The sequence below is a fragment of the Arachis hypogaea genome, chromosome 3, assembly GCF_003086295.3.
Source record: "Arachis hypogaea cultivar Tifrunner chromosome 3, arahy.Tifrunner.gnm2.J5K5, whole genome shotgun sequence".
NCBI classification, from domain to species: Eukaryota; Viridiplantae; Streptophyta; class Magnoliopsida; order Fabales; family Fabaceae; genus Arachis; species Arachis hypogaea.
The window spans coordinates 137,261,523-137,281,784 of record NC_092038.1 but is presented as its reverse complement, the minus strand read 5'-3'; the positions used below and the strand labels follow the sequence as shown (position 1 = coordinate 137,281,784).

The following is a 20,262-nucleotide window of genomic DNA, read 5'->3' as shown; positions in this document are numbered from 1 at the left end:
CGTATGTAAAAACCATAAACCTGCTGTTAACACGTGCTTTTCTTATGTCTATGTGTTGGGAAAATTTTGCCGAAATGCGACATTATTTTCCATTAAGAATAAACCTTAACAACAGAGAAATAAATTTGGCGATATTTATATATATAAGAGATGCTTACATACTAAGTGTTTCATTCTCTTTTCTATGGAGAATTATTACGTTCTCTCATTTATATTCTACGAAAGTACCATGCTATATATGTACTATGGCAAGATTTCAATATCAAGTTACAACTTGACCATTATTTGTGAAGTGTAGCTGCAAAAGAGATAAAATGGTGCCAACCATGAGTCATACGAGTGCTCTCCACAGTATTTATTCTGTTGAAACTTGGTAGTAACGTTTGCTAGTAGCTGCAGCATTCTTACTGTCATTGTTCTTCAAAAAAGAGTCTCTAACTGATTTTAGTTGGCGAAGAGCTTCTCGAATGCCAATTCTCGCATCTGGGGTGTCTGCAGCACAGGACAAACCAACTCCAAGAATTCCATCCAGACAATAGAGTTGTGGATTTGGACCTTCAGCAGGATCATGATCATCATCAGAAATGAGGGAGATCAGCCGAGGATCAATGACCTCCAATTTCTTTACTTTGTATGCTGATTGCACCCATCTTGTTAGGCTTAGGCCACCGGCGAAGCACTCATCTGTCGGGCTCTTCCCAGAGAACAGCTCAAGTAACACTATCCCAAAACTGTACACATCTCCAGCTGAAGATGGTTTCTCTCCCCATCCATACTCTGCATTTCAAGTACCCTTTTGGTTAAACAAAGCATTTTCATGATCTGTTATTCAATTAAAGATGTTGTTAGGCTACTAACCTGGTGGAATGTAACCAATTGAACCCTTAAGGACATGAGTGGAGCTAATGGAGACTTGATTATTTGTTGATCTTTCAATCAGCAACCTAGCCAATCCAAAGTCTCCAACCTTGGCAGTCATGTCATCATCCAAGAGAATGTTGCTAGGCTTCAAATCACAATGCACAATCGGAATTTCACTATCATTGTGCAGGTAATCCAATGCACAAGCTGTGTCAATAGCTATATTCAGTCTCTCCATAAGCTTCAAACCATTTCCATTTGCATGCTTTCTCTTCCCTTTAATCCAGTCATCTAAGCTCCCATTGCTCATGTACTCATAAACCAAAGCCAGAAACTCATTGTTCTTGAAGTCAACACTAGAGCAAGATGTGATCACCTTAACCAGATTTCTGTGCCTTGAGTTCTTCATAGCCTCACACTCAGCAAAGAAACTCTTCAGAGAACCAGTTCTTAGAATGTTAAGCACTTTCACAGCAACAATACTTCCCTCGCGTAGAAGGCCTCGATATACTGAGCCAAAGCTCCCAGATCCTATTAAATTTTCCTGGCTGAACTCGTCAGTTGCCTGACGAAGTTCATCATAAGAGATCATCGGAGCATGAAGCTTTAACAGCTCAGATGCTGCCGCAGATGTTACCTTGACTCTTCTGTTCTTTATGTATAGTATCAAGCCAATTGTGAGACATAGTATCAATGTCACCACCAAGGCTACGATGATGTAGATGGTCCTTCTTTCATGGCCATGAGGCACACATGAGAAATGCAAGCAGAGTTTTGTATTACCTTCTAAATGGACAGCAGAGAGATTCTGGAATACTCCACCACTAGGAATGGCTCCCTCTAAATCATTATAAGAGAGGTTTAAAAGCTGAAGGGCATGTAGATTTTGAAGTTCACCAGGAATGGATCCTGAGAGTTGGTTGCAGGACAGGTCCAAAGTTCCCAAACCTTTCACATCTCCAAGACTACTTGGAATGGGACCTGAAAGCATATTCTTTGCCAGAGACAGTTTTTCCAAGCTCAGGCAATTGCTAAATGAGCTGGGAATCTCACCATACAATTTGTTGATGGAAAAGTCTATGGTGGCAACACTAATCAAATTCCCAACTTGAGGTATTGGTCCACTCAAGAGGTTCATTGACAAATTTAAAACCTTGCTCAAAGTTTGGAGATTGAGTATCTCCCCAGGTATGCTTCCACTGAGTTTGTTGCTGGATAAGTCCATAAAGAGCAGGCTTTGAAAGTTCCCAAAATTACTTGGTATTGTACCCACAACTTCATTTCTTGAAAGATCAATCTGGTTTAAGTTAAGGAGATTACCAAGAGACTTTGGAATGGTACCAGATAGCTGATTTCCAGCTAGAATCAGCTCTTGTAGATCCTCTAATTGGCCTAACTCTTGTGGGATTTCTCCGGTGATCAAATTGTAGCTCAAGTTCAACAATCTCATGCCACTAAGATGGCCAATGGAAGAGGGTATGCTTCCATTGATTCTATTCCCTCCCATGTATAATATTGAGAGATTCTTGGAGAGGTTACCAATGGCTTCAGGAATCACACCTTCCAACCTGTTACCATCGATCGCAAGGAAGTTCAGTTTGGTGCTGTTTGTCAAAGAATGAATAATGTAATCCAAACCTCTTCCTTGAGAGCTAACTATCTTGTTGTATCCAATGTTATACATGCGCAGGAATGGCAAATTTCCTAGACCAGGAGGCACTGTCCCTTCCAAGAGGTTGTGAGCCATTCGGATGACCCTAATGTTAGTGAGGTTGTGCAGAGAAGCCGGAATTCCACCGGTGAATCTGTTGAAGCAGAAGTTGAACACCAAGAGATTTGGAAGTGTATGACCAACATCTTGAGGAAGCTCACCCCAGAAGGAGTTTGCAGCCAAGGCCAAGTTAACAAGGGAAGTTATGTTATATATAACTGGTGGAACAGTCCCTGTGAGATTGTTGATGGTGAGATCAAGCTCTATCAGATTCTTGAGCCTTCCCAAGTCACTTGGAATCCAGCCACTGAGATAATTGGTGCCAAGACTGATATTCCTGAGGGAAGAAATGTTTCCCAGAGAAGCTGGAATTGCACCATGCAGATTATTCTTTCCCAACTTCAAGACTTGAAGATTCCTCAAGCTTCCAATGTCTGTGGGAATGCTGCTCACAATCTTGTTTGATGATAAATCAAGAATCTGGAGCTGAGTCAAGAGGGTGATGTTAGAAGGAATCACTCCTTCAATATTGTTAGAGCTCATGTTGAGAACTCTTAAACGGATGAGGTTGCCAATGGAAGAGCTCAATTGACCTGAGAGTCCTAACCCTGAAAGATCAAGGCTAGTTACTCTTTGGCTTAGTTTGTTACACTTGACACCAGTCCAGTTGCTGCATGGGGAAGTGTTCTGGTTCCAAGAAGATAGTTTGTTGGAAGTGTCATCACTGAGCTGAGACTTGAGTGTGATCAAGGTTTGTTTATCTGTGGTGGATGATACACCAACCACATGGTTGTGAAGGAGGAGGGTGATTAACAAGGGAAAATGAAGTACAAATGCTTGAGAAAACAAACCCATGCTTTATTGTTTATTTGGTTTGGATTTCATGCAATGCAGGCTTAAGATATTATCTATTTATAGTGATGGAGATTCTCTTTTTTTCAAATGGCGATGTATGTATGTATGTATGTATGTATGTATGTGTACTCAATTTCAACATCCACCGTCTCTGTTATAAGTTATAACGCAGAAGCAGCCAAGTTCTCATATAATAAACTTTAGCCAAAAAGGGAAGTCAAACTTGAATTGTGTTAATGACCAACTTTGTCTTTGAGATGTTTATAATATAATACAATTAAGATTATAATTAATTTATTACTTTTCTTAATAAGAATCTTTTAAATTATTTTTCAAATTGAAGAGTTTTATTAATTGTGATTTAATTGGGGTTTTAGATTTTTAAGAATAATTTTGCAGAATACTGTTGTGATTCTTTATATGAGTTTAAGTCATCTTTTTTTTATTAATGATGTTACGTTAGCAATTCTAATAACTTGGCAAAAGATGAAAATTAACCAATCACTATTTAGTAAAATATTTTAAAAAAATTAAAACAAAAAATTCTGATCTATTATTATTCAATTGAAACATCAAGTACTAATTAAATACAATAAACATACATTAAAAGTGTCATAATAATAATAATAATTATAAAAAATTTCAGTTACAAATATTCAAATTCTACAACTTATACATATTAAGTGATACGTGCTTCAAATGTTCGTGATATAAAGAGATCAAGTGTTATTTAGAAGATATTAGTTTACCATTTTAGAATATTTTAATTTAATATATTTTGATTTTGTTTATTTAATTACTAGATTAGGCCTTATGTTTGTGGGCTTTAGGTTTTTCTTTGTTTTAATTTAATAAGAAGTTATAAATACCTCCTTAACTATTGTAGTCGTAGATAGAATATTTAGAGGTTTCAAAATTCCTTTTTTGGTTTCGTGATGAAACCATGGTGGTGTGAACAATTGAGATTGAGGACCTCTCTTGTTGCATCGGGGAATTGGGTAGAAAGTTGAGGAGTCCATGCGATTCAATTTCCAAACTATGGCGTTGACAAGTTAGGTTGAGGAGTCTCTTTCTTGTTGCGTCAAGAAATTGAGTAAAAAGTAGAATGATTCTCTTTCTATTCAATTTCAACATATCCTTTTTTGTTTTTATTTCAATTTTAATGTATATTTTCTATTCAATTTCAATTCTTGCCTTATTTATCTTTTTATTTCTTTATCATCAAGACTCTTACCACTCTTCGAACTTTTTCTTTTTTATATTGTATTATTAAGTGTAAAATCCTCGGTGATGGACCAAACTATGTGTTAAATACTCTTATGATCATTTACAAAACGTCAATAACGTTTTATATTTTTATAATTAAAATAATATTTTTTAACAAAACGTCGATCACGTTTTGTGTTTTAATAATTAAAATAATATTTTTTATTATAAAACGTCAGTGACGTTTTATTCTTTCATAATTAAATTTTTTTTTTATTAGAAAACGTCAATAACGTTTTGTGCTATTATCACAATTGTGTAAAACACTAAAATAATCAAATACTTTTGTATTTCACTTTAAAATTATTTATATATAAAAATTTTAGCCCTATTCTTTATTTTTTAATTTCTTATACTAATTGTTAAAAATTTCTTAAATTTAATATAACATTTTTATATGTTTTCATTCTCATTCATTTATTTTTTTAATTATTTACAAACAAAAAAATCACAAAAAAAAACAAAATATAGCCATTAATGTAAATTAAAAAATAAAAAAAATAAAAATACAGTTTTGTATAACTCTAATATAAATAACCTATATCTTTTTTAAAAATAAATAAATTCAAAATCCATTTATAATATGTTTTCTAAAATATTTTTAATATAACATTTATTAAAATATATTATATAGTATAAATAATTTACCTCGTCGTACATTTTGCGGGTTTCATCCTAGTTAATTTTTAACTCTACGTACACGTCGATCTTAAGCTATAAAATCGAATTCGAGACGTGACACATAAGCAACTCAAACAACTATAACTTATATTAAGCATTATAATTTTGTGATTCTCTGTTTATTGAGCGTTTTGGAGAGTCTAAAAGTGTTTTTTTTTATTATATATTAGAGTCTAAAATTTTTAATAAGCCATAACACTACACTATTATATTAAGCCTTAATTTCGACATTTTTCTTATATTGACTTCCAATAATAAAATTGACAAAGACAAATAAATGTTCTCACTATACACCTAACTGGTTGCTAACGTAAAAAACAGTAAATAAATAAATAAAAAATTTAGGTAAACGGTAATGTTAATTGTCAGAAAGACAATAATTTAAAATTATTTTATTTAATTTAATATTTATAATTTTATATTTGTAACATCTATAATTACATATTTATTTTATTTAATATTATATAATTAATCTAATAGTAATTAAAGAATGCAAAATAATACAAGCAATAATTACAATACATAATAAGATAATTTTGAATTATTTTAGACTAATTTTTTTATTGTTTTCAAGATATTTTTGTTAATTAAAATGTGTCTTAAAAACATATATTAAGATGATTATTAATAAAAATTTTAAAATATTTTACTTAATAAATACATAACAAATATATTAAAAACTTGAAAATTTTTTCAATTATTAGCTAAATAATAATAATAATAATAATAATAATAATAATAATAATAATAATAATAATAGAGTCCTGCTAGAGAATTAATGGAATATTTGTACAATGTGTATAATGGGCTATTTATTTGGCCCAATATGAGTTAAAAAATGAACATCACTCATACTATTCAGAATAACCTCTCTTGACCTTTCGGATCTAAAACTCTGATACCATGTTATGAAACCACTTATCCTAAAAGCTTAAACTGATAGAAAAATATAACACTAATGGTTATATCTCTAATAATGAATCGAACATTCCTAAATCTCTATTGTACATATTATACAACTATTCTATTGGCTCCCTATACTTTCTCATAATAATAATCTTTCTGGCTAAGAGGATTATATTCTTTATATTATTTTAGAATAAATTACTATTTGTGGTGACATAAAAGATGCAAATCTTGACAAAATTGTCTGTAGAAGAATTAAAATAATCTTATATCCAAATATTAAGACTGTACGAAATGTTAAATTTTCAAATTAACATCTTCCTCCTCATTATGTGGAACATCAGATTGTCAACTTTTTTTTTTTCTACAGAAAATTCTCACCTTATCTTTGAATTGATTTGACCTCTTCTAATAGCAAATCAACTCAAACCCTTCCAAACTTCAAACTCTTCTTCTCTCCCTTTATTTTTTTTCTCTAGAGTGATTCGTTTTTGGAAAAGTACAGGTAACCAAGTATTTAACTAGTCAAAAAATGAACAACTTAATTAATTATAATTATTAATAATTAATTTTAAATTTTTAAATTTTAAATTTAAAAAATTTTAAACTGATTGCAATGTGAATCACGAAAACTAATTCAATTAGCTTCCGTCTCTTCACTCTCCTTTCCTCTCCAAATGCCTAAAACATAATAAATCAAAAAATAGATTTAGAACCATCCAATTTACAAAGAAAAGAAACATCCTAATGCTTAGCATAAGCACCATCCACGTAGAAATTTTAGATTCAGCTAGAGTAATTTGACTGATTTTTGGCTGATATCTTTTTGATTCCCTAACATTGTTGTTGATTTTTTGGGTAGTGTTATTTAAACTATTTTTTAATAAAGTCTAGAGTTAATATTTAGGCACTTTCCTTTAAAAAACAAAATCATTTTTCTATAAATACAATATGAATGGAAATCATACATAGAGAATTTTATCAACATAAAAATATGTTAATTTATTCTATATTCAGCATTTTGAGAGTAAAATGTTATACCCTCACGAAATCGAAGGACTTGAGAATATGAAATTGTAATATTCTAAAAATGCAATGAACAAGGACATGGTCGGGAGTGAGTGAAGGAACATGTATGAATATAAGTCTTTCCATGTAAAATGGCACTCACAATTGAAGTGACAAAGTCATCATACAAAAATATAGACGGAGTCAACACTCAAATAAGAACTGGATTACCACTTGACCCAACTGAATCAAAGCGTCACAAATAGTAAACCCAAACGGGTTTTAAAAAAAAATGGATTAGTTCTACCGTTGAGTTGTGTAGACAAAAACTAAAAAAAAAAAAAAAACTTTCCCATATCAACACTAATTGATTGACCGACTTAGATTGGTCAACCAGTCATTCATTCGTTTAAACAAGTGTCGAGAATTTAAATTTTGTGTTGTACATACAGTAATTTATTTGTGAGCGACAAGCCTTTAAATGAAGCTTTGATTCTTAATGAATTAATTCTTAATTTGTTGGATTAGAAAACACCGCGAAAAAACAAAAAAAAAAAAGCCTATTGGTTCGTAAGGTGGCTATTTTTTCTAGCGTAGATGTGAATACGATTTATGGTTCCTGCAACGACAATTTCATGTGAATAGTTCGTGCTAATTAATAATGACAGTAAATTACTTGAACGAGCAAATTCTAAGCTGAATAAGTCTTGTACATGAAAATTCTAAGCCCCAGTTAGAAGTTAACATATGAAGTCCTTTAATTAGGAGGGTTGGTAAAGTAGTTAGTAGGTGTTTACTTTCCTTTCCTTAACCAGATTACACGAATTTAAACATTATCTTTGGGAATATCCATAAACTCCTCCTGTACTAATTAGTCAAGCAAGTCTTAGAAGTCCAAAACCCGGCCCCAATGGCATGATGGCAAAGCATGTTTTGCTTCTTTGAGTGTTTGCCCCGTTGGATGGATACCAAGTGGAAAAAAAGAAAGAACCAAGTATCTTCTTTGCAATTGTGTTGTGTGGTCCTTATGGTTAAACAGAAATGATATTATATTATATTATATGAGTCCCGTTAGGGAGACAATGAACTATTTGTACAATGTGTATAATGGGCTATTGAGTTACAAAATGAACATCCCCATATTATCTAGAATAACCATCCGAGTACTAGGGATAATAAACATCTTCCCAAAAGTTTAAACTGATTTTTGGGTTTACCAAGTATCAAACTCTTAACATTTCGGATTTAGAGTTCTAATACCATGTCATGATACCACTCATTCCAAAAGTTTCAACTGATGGGAAAAAATAACACTAATGGTTATATCTCTAATACTCCCTAAACTTCCATTATATACATTGTATAAATATTCCATTGGCTCCTCTACTTTCTTTTATTATATATATTTGAAGAGTTTGATAGGTTTCTTTTAGAAAGAAAGGTTAAGTTTTATGTAATTTGTTATGACTGGTGTTTGCAAGTGTCAGAAAAATATTAGTTTTTTATTTGGCTTTGTTTTTACAATGGGTTTCGTAGTTTTACAACATTTGATGTCTGTCATAAATGCCAACAAATTCTTAAATCTCTTTTTTATTACTGTCTCAGAGACGATATCAAAACTAGAAAAATTTAAACTCTCTTGGATATGTATTTTGCAGGTCCTAACTTAAAAAACTAGTTGAAGCAGAATTTTAACGAACTTTTTAATTTTAATACGGAGGGAGGGTTGGTGTATAGTAGAGTTATGAAGATATATGGTGTTTTAACAAGGTACGAGGATGTACTGAAAATTCTAGGTCCGATTTGTGTACCGGTAAAAAACCCTAAATCCGATTTGTGTAAATCCTGGGTTCGATTTATGTACTGGCAGAAAACACCGGTCCGATTTGTGTAAACCCTGGGTCCAATTTTTTCTCACTAAAGCAAAAAATTAAAAACTGTCACAATCGTGTATATCTCCCCAATACTCCATAACTCAGCATAACTCACAATCAATTTCATATAAAAAAAATAGCTAGAGGAATACTTTCTTATTTTATTCAACTCTTTAGTAGATTTAGAGAGATAAAAACAATCATCTTTTTAACTCTGACGATGAATAAGGTGCCAACAAAGTGGCGCTTTTTAATTTACATATGGCGCTAGAGTACGTGCTGGACTCCATTATGAGAAAGGGGTGTGCTTAACATATTTGTGGTGTTAGGAGGGAACAACTCGGACCCTGCGAGTTGACACCACCCACACGGACAGTCCGATTTCATTCACCATGTGATTTCAGCTCTCAGTTCACCAAAACAATTTCTATCTGTACTCAAAACGGAGGGTCCGAGTTCTTTTCAAAATCAAAGCATGGAACTCGGACCATGCGACTTGTACTACATTGCATATTAAAAAACTACGTTAAGATAACACGGAGGGTCCGATTTAGAGCACCTCAAATTTTATTTCTCATTAGCATACAAATCGGACCGTGCGATTTGATAGGCAAAATTTATAAACAAAAAAAACGCACGGTCCGAGTTCTTCTCTGTGACACTGACAAAAAGCTGTCCCACATATACGTCTAGTCCCCCATGCTTCCATATCCAAGAAAAGCACACGTATAGGTTCCATTTCGATAAAATTGAGCCACAAAGTGGCCAGTATGACTCAAAACTCAAAAAAAAGCTGCATGTCATTTTTAATATGCATATTTTTTTTATTTTTTTTGTTATTTTTTTTTTGGTCCCTTTTTTTATACACTCGCTTAAAATGAATTGTGATGCTAGTTAGAGCCTTTTTTGTGAGTAAATAGATTTTGGTTGCCTTATTTATAACTTAAATGAGTATTGAGTGAAAGGTTATTTCAAAAAGTTAAAAAATGCTAGTGTTCTTTAGGTTGAACTTTTAGGAGGGACTTAATCCTTGTTTGGAAATGTGATTTTTGTTTTCCGTGAGATGAATTATTTAGACACTTTTTCTATGATGCAAAGAAGAAATTTTGATGATATTGTTCTGAAAAGAGACCTAAAAAAGAAGATTGAAAAGACTCTGGATTAGAATTGAAAGACTTGTATCACTTTAATTCAAAGAACAATCAATCATGCAGTTGATATTATAGCTAAAAATACTAAGAAATATGTGGAATGGCTCCAACTTTAAAATAAACTTTTATCATTTTATATACTTAAATAAAAACCAAGCCTATTAACTTGGTTTTTTTTCTTTCTCCTTTTCTTCTATTTCTTTTTTTTTTCTTTCATATGTAAACACCAAAAAGAATAATTTTATTTTTTATTTTTTCTTTCATTATTCTTGTTAATTTTTTATAATCATATTTTTTATTATTATATTTTTCATCTCAAATTTTTTGAATAAAAAAATTGAAATTTGATAATTTATTCTAGTTTATCACCAAACAGAATATAATTTTCAGGATTTTGTCTTGTCATATTCTCAAGAATAAATGCAGCCTTGTAGAGTTATAGATATCGAATTAGCTTATATATTTAAATTTTTGGTCATAAAAAGTAATAATATATTATTTTAAAAATACATTTAATATGTGCTTTAAAAGTTACCATAATCATACCTTCTTGATATTTAATATAAGTTTTAATTAATATAATTGACCAAGCAAAACACAGCCATCACAGTTACAATTGAGAAAGTATGGGGATAAATACAGATAATACATGTCACGATATTGCTACTGAAGTTAGGTTATTCGCATAAGATGTTAGTAACGACATAATATTCCTGGACCATACATGTATATATACTGGACCACCACGACAACATCATCTAAATTATAAAAATGACAATATAGATATACAATAAAACAATTAAAAGGACCATATAATTTCAATTTCAATGATATCATACAACCACGAAGTCATTATGATTCCGAAATTTTTTAAAATAATAATGATAATAAATACTAACGTAACAACTTAAACATTTTTTTTCCATGCAATCATAGAACTTAAAATCACAGTTTTCTTTTTCCCTTGTTTACTTAGCGGGATTGTTTTTTTTTTTATTATGATCTTAAATTCAATATAGCTCGCACGATGCTATAATTTATTTATGTTAAACTTGCGCCAGTCTCGTCCATGTGGTTTAGCATTGATTCTAACTAGAAATAAAGACGTTTTTATGGTTAGTTTACCAATTTTTATTGCTATTATTCAATACATTATTTCAATTTTAAAAAAAAAATGATGAGATCACATTGTTGATCAACGATATGATAGCATGTCCAAAGTGTTTGGTTGTATATAATGTCGACAAAGAAAACAGGTAAAAAAAAAAAAACAATAAAAAGGTCCATGCTCTCAGCATGTTTATAGGAATGAGTAGATATTATATTAAAATTAAATCTTGATCAACTTATAGCATAGCAGAAGTTAAAAAAAAATGAAAATATAGAAATTTTATGATGTCAGCTAGAGATGGAGTCTTGTTTGGAGATCAATTTAAATGAAATTTGAACACAAAATCCATCCTTCAATGAAATTGGGTAGAGTTTGAAAATGGATTTTTTCATGCAATCTTTGTTTCTAATTATGATCACCTTTGTTATATCCATCTTTGTTCTGAATAGAAAAAATCATGATGGCACCAAAACCCTGCCCCAAGGTAGTTTTGGATGGCCTATAGTGAATGAAACCTACCAATTTCTGTTCCATAAAATTGATCATTTTCTTCAAGAGAAACAGAAAAAGCACTCCTCAGATATCTTCAAGACCAAGTTACTAGGAGAACCAACAGTGGTTCTTTATGGTCCTAGTGCAAACAAATTTATCTCCACCAATGAACCAAAACATGTCAAAGTTTGGTACTTGAGGACACAAAGAATGCTCTTCAATCTTCCTGATCATGATCAGCCGCGTGCGAAAAACTCGGCCGCTGTAGCTGCGGCTCCAGTGAAGATCTTAGGGTTCTTGAAACCAGAAGGTCTATTTAGGTACATGGGGTGCAACATTGAATCCATCATGCACCAACACTTCATGAGAAATTGGGAAGGAAAAACAGAACTAAAGGTTTATCCTTTGGTGAAAAATTTTGCTCTTTCACTAGCCTATCAGTTCTACTTAGGAATTGATGATCCACTCCATGTGGCAAAATTTATCAGCAAGTTTGATGATTTGTATTCTGGAATTTATGCCGTTCCTGCGAATTTTCCGGGGACTACATTTCACAGGGCAATGAAGGCTGCAAGTAAAATCAGAGAAGAGATTCAATTATTGATCAATAAGAAGATTGATTATTTGTCAAAGGGAATTGTTATGAATGATTTACTAGCTCATTTAGTTGGTGCTGTTGAGGATGGAAAATATGTGCCAAAAATTGAAATAAGTAACATCATAATGGGATTGATGAATTCTAGCTACACATCAATAGCAATCACACTTGCTTTCATGATCAAACACATTGGATTGGATCCTCATATCTACCAAAAAATTGTATCAGGTAATGTAACATAGCAACTATATTAATATAGTGTAGCTGCTTTAATAGTTTAGGATAGTAATTGTGTAACACTTTCTAACACAATGACAAAGATACTAATATTTTGTGGTTTCTTTCTAATTGAATCAGAGCATGCTGATATTACAAAATCAAAAGGAGCAGGTGCAGCACTAGATTGGGACACCATACAAAAAATGAAATACACATGGTGTGTTACACAAGAAACCATGAGACTGTACCCAACTGCACCAGGAGCATTCAGAGAGGCAGTAACAGATATCACCTTTGAAGGTTTTACTATTCCAAAGGGCTGGAAGGTACCCTTTTCTTTACATTAACAAACTTGATACACAAGAAAAAATTAATACTACATTTATTTAATAGATGAAGAGAAAACATTTAGTAACTTGTTGGTCAACCTTTTTTTTTTTAAACAGATATTTTGGGCAATGATGGGAACAAATAAGAACTCAAAATACTTTGATGAGGCTGAAAGTTTTGATCCATCAAGATTTGAAGAGAATGGCCCTGTTCCATACAGTTATATACCATTTGGTGCTGGAGCAAGGTCTTGCCCTGGAAAGGATTACACAAGGTTTGTGATTCTCACTTTCATTCACAATCTCATTACCAAATTCAGTTGGCAAGTTATGCATCCTCATGAGCAAGTCTTAGGTTCTTTGGTGCCTCTTCCGGCGAATGGAATTCCCATCCGAATTCGCCACCTCTAAGGCCTAGTTTGGTTAAAAGGTAAGAATAAGATAAAACTTGTTAAGATGAAAATTCACGTATAGTTGTCTTCATATGAAGTTGATAATTAAAAATTATTAGATGATAATTTAAACAAACATGTTAAATCATCTAACAATTCTCAACCATCAACTTCGTGCATGTAAGTCTCTACCAATTATAAAATCTATGGGGTCTATAATTAATCCATCACCTTCAGTGTACATTGTATGAACATGTGAATATTATCATGTCCTAAATTTGTGACTGCCGTAATATTTGTACCATTTAACTCACAGTACATCCCCATAAATCTCATAAATCCAAGAATACAAACTATAAAGCATAATAATGGTTGTGTCAATCAATGCTTCGATTAATTGTGCTCCTATAAGGACTTTTGTGGCAACATATGGAATTGATTATGATTAAAGTCAACCAATAATTGCCAACATGATACTGGACCACAAATTCATGGGTCCCAAAAGCGACAATCTGCAATAATAGTAGGTACATCTAGGTTCTAGATACCGGACCAGGACCACCTTTCACTCTTGTCGTTTTATTTTTTAAAAGAAAAAAAAATTTATTTGTAAGTTCAAACTAGTAATGTCACCTAATGAACAATCATATAATTTACTAGCAGCAATGTATTATTAATTTATTATTGTTATTATACAACTGAGAAGGTAAGAATCAAAAGCTAAGAGAGTGAAAAAAAAACTATACCATTGGCTGGGCATTTATATTATTGAATCATATTATGTGGTTAATACATATAACGAATGGACTAATAATTCCCTAACAACCACCTACTGAATACCAAATCACTGTAGAGTGAAAGAAAGAAAGAAGAAAAAAATTAGTAATAATAATAATAAGTATGTAGTAACGATAACCCCTCTTCTAAGATAGCAATAGTAACTAGTAAGTGCAGCTGACATATGAGGCTGCTGGGGTTTCTTCTCTAGTTTTCTGCTATGTTAGATCTCTAAATGATTCAAACCACTGCATTTGAAACACCATAACCGTTATGATGAGATTTCTGCCATCTCCATGCAACCTTCAAACTCTCTAGAAGATCCGCGTGTTGAGCAGTCCAATTCAACTCATTTCTAATCTTTGTCGGATCGCTGTATACCTCAGCGTAATCACCAGGGCGACGAGGGAGGTATTCGACTTTAATGTCCACCCCTGTAGCCTTCTTACACGCGTCCACAAACTCCTTCACTGATCTACCTGATAAACATAACCACCACAGGGGAACGAACATTTGAGGCAACTAAAAAATATACCAAGCAAATTGAGGCATTGTATTCTGAATTGTTAACATACCCTTTCCAGTGCCAACATTGAAGATCCCAACTTTACCAGATTCTGCCTTTTGAAGAGCCTTGACATGAGCATCGACAAGGTCAGTTACGTCAATGTAATCTCGCACACAAGTTCCATCGGCTGTCTTATAGTCCGTGCCTCTAACCTGCAGGGTGGCAAAACATGCAATGAGAAAACTTTCAAGTACTATATGCATTCAACAATTACAAGTTTATGAGACTAAAGAATAAGATGTTTTCCTTTTATATGTGAACTCAGAAATTTAAGCGAGATATACCTTTAAGCCAGGTATAATACCACGAGCTGCATCAAAGCAGGCACCTGAAATTCGGCCTTGCTCTCGTAGTTCAGGTCTTGGAGCTTCACCTAGTCTTCCCTCAGGGTCTGATCCAATCACATTAAAGTATCTGGCGGTTTCCCATATGAAAACATATTATTAATGATCAGCATACATAATTCCTAAGTATCCAGTGACGGCCTATATTTCACTTAGAGACACCTCAAACTGTTACCAATAGTCCAAATAACATACAGTAGTCAGTTTTGTTATGCCAATAAATCCAAAAAGTATTATTTTTAATTGTTTTCTGTTTGATACATGCTAATTAGAAAGGTCCACAAGCTCCCTACAATCTTCCCAAACACACATAGATAAACCTAAAATCTAGGGCGTGAAAATAAGAAAAAAGCAGAAAGCCAAAGATAAAAAAATTCTGCATTAGTTACATGGACCCATAACCCAACCATTGCGCATTTGTTCGCAACCCACTTTTCAAGGCATCCATACATTTCAAAATCACTTCTAGCTAGCCTAAGCAAGGAAGACCACGCTGAATAAAGTATGAGCAAGTTATTTAAAAGGAAAGAGCCGGGAGGATTTATGTAGAATACAAACCTCAGAATCATTACTGCCATGTCTGAAGTTTTAGAAAAATCAAGGATGATATCTTCGGCCATCTTTTTGGCTTTCCCATACGGATTGATTGGGACCTGACATTAGAACATTAATTTTATCACAAAAGCGTTAAAGCCAATACAGATACAATGAGAAACGTAAAATATTCTCAAGCAACCTCCATAGTTTAGAGGAATGTTATATGCACTCCTCTCTATATACCTTGCACTTTTGGTATTAAAGTGATTGATTAGAAATGAGAGAAATGAAAAATGTCTTTTATACCATAAAAGAAAGGTATACACTTAGTGGTGTATCAAAGAGTGGTGCAAATATAATCTCATAATTTAATCACCTGCTGTGTTTCTTCCGTAATGGGCATCTTTTCAGGTTCACCATACGTTGCACATGTACTAGAATATATCAATGTCTTCACATCATGTTTAGCCATAGCTTCTAATACCAACAATGTATTTGATGTAATGTTGTGATAGTACCTGACGATATGAAAAAAAGAAACGATTAAATATATATTCAATAAAACTGAAGTAGATGAATCATAACCATCAATTAGCATTATCGCAAGTATTACAATTTGATACTGCTCAAATTTGATACAACTCAAGAATTAAATCTAAATTAGAACCAACATCAACAGCAAAACAGCTTTAAATAAAAATGTTGTTATAGTGACTATGTTATCAGGAACACATTTACAAGGCCGGCACAATGATAAATCTCATACCATATTTAATATGCCACTAAACAAGTCAATCGGTATCTAAATAGACATGTTACTTGTGCAACTTGGAAGGAGGAGCAAATTACAAGCAGAACGCAAACATTCAACTGAGATTGAAGTGCTTGAATAAACTCCAGAAGTACTTACTTGAGAGGATCCGCAGTGCTTTCCCCAACATATGCAACAGCAGCAAAGTGCATCACAGCATCAAACTTATTCTCCAAAAATATTTTATTAACCTGGTAACCAGTTAAGTAGAAAATCTTTCTTGGGTATTCTCCACATAGGTTTCAATCAAAGTTAAAAATACGACAACAAAATATTTCTAGTGATGAGGAAAGTGGGTAAGGATACAGATGTCCGATCTCCCAAGTCAGCATATATAAATTGAAGCCTTCCTGGTTCTGGAAATAAATTTTGAAGAACTCTGACGGCACCCATATTTCCTCGTGACAGATTGTCCTGCCAAAAAGGAAAAAACAATGTTATGCCTGTCGCAACCACACTGATAAGTGCATTTGATTTTGTCAGAGAAATATTTCATTTTTATTAATAGACATACTACTATAGTGACACGATAATTTTCCTTCAGAAGCCGAAGCGTAGCATGTGAACCAATGTAGCCTGCACCGCCTGTTACTAAAACATGAGTTACCCCAGGTTCGCGAATGGCAAACTGGAAAAGGGGGAAAACAGAAACGAAAATGATAAATTAGCTTAAATAAATAAAGAAAATTAGCTTTAGAGAAGGCAAACTCTTATATCAGGATAGTTCAAAGAAAGAAGAAAACTATAACTGAAAAATATATATCGTCTTTCTAATTTTTCCCTTACAAACCATCCCCTTTTCTCCTTCTTTCAACTATCTGGCTGACAAAAGTTGTGAATGGTAACTAAACATAACCAAGCTTCACTCTTTATGGATAAAAAATTAAAATAGTTCATATCATTCATCAATTCATCTCTATCAACAATCTACCACTTTTAAGATATCTTTCAAAGGGTAATAATCAAACCGCTATGAAACTATAATGAATATGTACATCTCTGGTGTGGAGGGGACAAAAAAAAGGGAAAGAAGCAAAGACATAAAAAGCTCTCAAAGAAAACATGTGTAAGATGACTAGCGATTACCGGACTAGTGGAACTCAAAGATGGAGATTGCTTGATCATGATAATGCATAATGCTGTTAATCCAGCAGCAAGAAAAACTTTTCCAAGAAAATTGCCTTTCCTTTTTGGATCAGCATAATCCAAGCCTAAAAGACAGAAAAACATAAACAGGAGAAATTAAATTGAAAAGGATACATCTATGATAAGCTAAACAAATCCAATGGCATGAAATAAACTACAGAACTTTAGAACTAATGAATCTGCAAACACCTTATGACTGTGCAGTCATATACCAGCATTCATTCTATCCTAGATTAAGGTGTTGAAAAAGGCAAAGCCTTCGCTCCAATTTTCAAATTGATTAATGATTTGAGTGACCAAGCATGAAGCATCTTTCAAGAAAAAAGGAAAGTTAACACCATTCATGCTCAAATTTGGAGGACATAATCTTACCTCCCATTGGTAAAGGTCTAGCTCCTGCCCTTGGCTGACTTCTGGACCGGACAAAATTTAGCATTTGCAAAATCCTTATTATTTATTGCAGAGAATAAGGTCTTTTCACTTGATATGAATGATTAAATCAAGCTTCACTTCCTTGATAGATCTTCAGAGACACGCTGCATTAAAAAAAAAGGCCATGTAAGGAAAAAATTTCATTGTCAACGTACAATGAAAACAACCCGAAAAGAAGTTGAAAATGAAAAGTCACCCAAGCAAATTAACAAACAGATGGAAGACAAAGACACAAAGAAAACGAATAAAGGTCAACATTGAAAGCAAAAGAAACAACATAAAACATGAGATGATTAAAAGCTTCTCGTGGCTGCAATTCCCAGCAATAAATTGAAGATCCAAATAAAGCAGCAGAGGAAGAAATCACTGAAACGATTGATTGAAAAACAGAGAGAAGGCAAGTTCTGCATAATTCACAGCAATGGAGATAAGGCACATGCAAATCAATCTTCTGCCAGAGCTTTAATTGGGAGAAAACAAGAAAGAAGGTAAGTAAAATGGTTACAAAATGTTTGAGTTGCAAGATCCAAGACATGACGAAAACAAACAAAAGCACACAATCACATGTTTTCAGTACAACTAAAATTAAAAAGAAAGGAAACTGTGAATAAATCAAAATTTGAAAAACAAGAAACAAAATCCTTTGTCTTTTGGCGAAGCATGATTAATGAGAAAACGAAAAAGAAGTAGCCAGAGATAGTTGGAGTAGCAGCAACAGTTTACATTAAGAAGGCAAAAGCAATAGGAAGATGGAAACGGGAGCTTTCAAAGTTAGCGATAATAATATCTCAGAAAAAATTAAGAGAAGAAGAAGGTAGAAAAGGTGTGAGAAAGAGAAAGATAGAAAATGGAAGGTGAAAGGAGGGTCCCAAAAATGTTGGGGTTGAGAGAGAGAGAGAGAGAAAACGAAGGGAGGAGAGAGAAGCGAGGGAGTATTGCAATGGCTCTGTGTCGACCGACTCCATTTTGTGAAGCCATTGCCCTGTTCCTGCCGGACATCCATTTGCTAATTGCTAAGGAACACCCCTTTTTTTTCTTTAATTATATCATTAATAAACATTGAAATAGTAAATACACTAGTACTTATTAATAAATTAGTAAAAATAAAAATATATAATATTTTAAAAAATTTTACTAACAAATATCCCTATAGTATCATAACTAAATAATTTTACTAAAAGACATAAGTTTTTAAAATAGAGGTGGAAAACTTTTATGTTTAATGTTGTAAGCAATGTCCATAACACCAAATCTTACTTCAAAATGGGAAAGCAACCTAACTACTTGTAAATCATAATGGCGGCCGAAAATAATTCCTAGGTTGATAAGCCACCTTGCCCTTTGTAGTTGTATCTATTTTGTAAGTGGGAGCAAATGAAAAAAAAGTAGCACGAGAAACGAGACACAAGTAACAGAGAACCAATTTGGATTTATGCCAGGCAGATCTACCACTAAAGCGATATACCTATTAAGAAGGATGATGGAGAGGTATCGTAGTAATAAAAAGGATCTATGGTATTAAGTGGGAGCAAATGAAAAAAAAGTAGCACGAAAACTTGAAAACTAATTCTATGGTATTTATTACTTAGTATTTAATTTTTGTTTATTTTTTTATAATTTATTTAAAATTTATTAAATTTTATACTTTTAAATTAAATATTAATTATTTAACTTTTTTTTTAACAATCAAAGAAGATGCTCTATAAAGACGTAGAAAACATCTTTTTTTTAATATATTTTTTAATAATTAAAATTTAACACGTATAATCACTTAAATTATGTTATTTTTGTCAAAATTAGGTCAGACAAATTAATTTGATCGAAAAATAGTAAATCAAATTTTGAATTCGTCTAAATTAATATTATTTTTTATAAAAAATAACTACAATACTCCTATTATATAAAATAACTAAAATACTCTTATTATATATATTAATTTTCAGAATTCTAAATTCTAGTCTTTTTCTTCTCTATTGTTATAGGGTTAGAATTTAAAGTTTTCAAATATATATATATATATGATAGGAATATTTTAGTTGTGTTTTATAATAGGAATATTGTAGTAATTTTTTATAAAAAAAATATTAATTTATATCAATTTAAAAATTTAATTTATTAATTTTTTTGTTAAACTGATTTGTCCAATCTAATTTTAATAAAAATAATATAATTTAATTAATTATATGTATTAAA

The 20,262-nt window shown here is 32.3% G+C and overlaps 3 protein-coding genes across 4 annotated transcripts; 1 reads left to right on the top strand and 2 right to left on the bottom strand.

Annotated features, from left to right (window-relative positions):
• Window positions 1–114: 114 nt before the first annotated feature.
• On the bottom strand, window positions 115–3,514 carry LOC112734321 (uncharacterized). The gene is made up of 2 exons (XM_025783576.2): window positions 859–3,514; window positions 115–777 (listed from the first exon to the last, which is right to left on the bottom strand). Exons 1-2 carry the CDS (start codon window positions 3,425–3,427, stop codon window positions 356–358), a joined length of 2,991 nt encoding a protein of 996 aa, XP_025639361.1. The 5' UTR covers window positions 3,428–3,514; the 3' UTR covers window positions 115–355.
• An 8,225-nt stretch (window positions 3,515–11,739) lies between these two features.
• Window positions 11,740–13,684, top strand: LOC112734320 (beta-amyrin 28-monooxygenase). Its single transcript, XM_025783575.3, has 3 exons — window positions 11,740–12,742; window positions 12,872–13,059; window positions 13,180–13,684. Exons 1-3 carry the CDS (start codon window positions 11,803–11,805, stop codon window positions 13,471–13,473), a joined length of 1,422 nt encoding a protein of 473 aa, XP_025639360.1. The 5' UTR covers window positions 11,740–11,802; the 3' UTR covers window positions 13,474–13,684.
• A 499-nt stretch (window positions 13,685–14,183) lies between these two features.
• On the bottom strand, window positions 14,184–19,122 carry LOC112734318 (UDP-arabinose 4-epimerase 1). 2 transcript variants are annotated; one of them, XM_025783572.3, is made up of 11 exons: window positions 18,793–19,122; window positions 18,010–18,173; window positions 17,578–17,702; window positions 17,006–17,119; window positions 16,798–16,905; window positions 16,591–16,682; window positions 16,057–16,198; window positions 15,702–15,796; window positions 15,084–15,213; window positions 14,807–14,951; window positions 14,184–14,710 (listed from the first exon to the last, which is right to left on the bottom strand). In XM_025783572.3, the coding sequence occupies exons 2-11, from the start codon at window positions 18,071–18,073 to the stop codon at window positions 14,472–14,474; spliced, it is 1,254 nt and encodes a 417-aa protein (XP_025639357.1). In that variant the 5' UTR covers window positions 18,074–18,173; window positions 18,793–19,122; the 3' UTR covers window positions 14,184–14,471. The 2 variants fall into 2 exon arrangements, with proteins under 2 accessions (XP_025639357.1, XP_025639358.1); XM_025783573.3 differs by lacking the exon at window positions 18,793–19,122 and having other exon boundaries at window positions 18,010–18,698.
• Window positions 19,123–20,262: the final 1,140 nt, after the last annotated feature.

Bases quoted from the DNA above. Each gene is read 5' to 3' on its own strand.
- LOC112734321 (XM_025783576.2), bottom strand. From the start codon at position 3,427: ATGGGTTTGTTTTCTCAAGCATTTGTACTTCATTTTCCCTTGTTAATC. The intron at 778-858 runs GTTAGTAGCCTA...CTTGAAATGCAG, and splicing joins AATTGGTTACATTCCACCAG to AGTATGGATGGGGAGAGAAA.
- LOC112734320 (XM_025783575.3), top strand. From the start codon at position 11,803: ATGGATTTTTTCATGCAATCTTTGTTTCTAATTATGATCACCTTTGTT. The intron at 12,743-12,871 runs GTAATGTAACAT...TAATTGAATCAG, and splicing joins CTACCAAAAAATTGTATCAG to AGCATGCTGATATTACAAAA. The intron at 13,060-13,179 runs GTACCCTTTTCT...TTTTTTAAACAG, and splicing joins CTATTCCAAAGGGCTGGAAG to ATATTTTGGGCAATGATGGG.
- LOC112734318 (XM_025783572.3), bottom strand. From the start codon at position 18,073: ATGCTAAATTTTGTCCGGTCCAGAAGTCAGCCAAGGGCAGGAGCTAGA. The intron at 16,683-16,797 runs GTATCCTTACCC...ACTGGTTACCAG, and splicing joins ACTTGGGAGATCGGACATCT to GTTAATAAAATATTTTTGGA. The intron at 14,952-15,083 runs GTATATCTCGCT...GCCACCCTGCAG, and splicing joins GTATTATACCTGGCTTAAAG to GTTAGAGGCACGGACTATAA.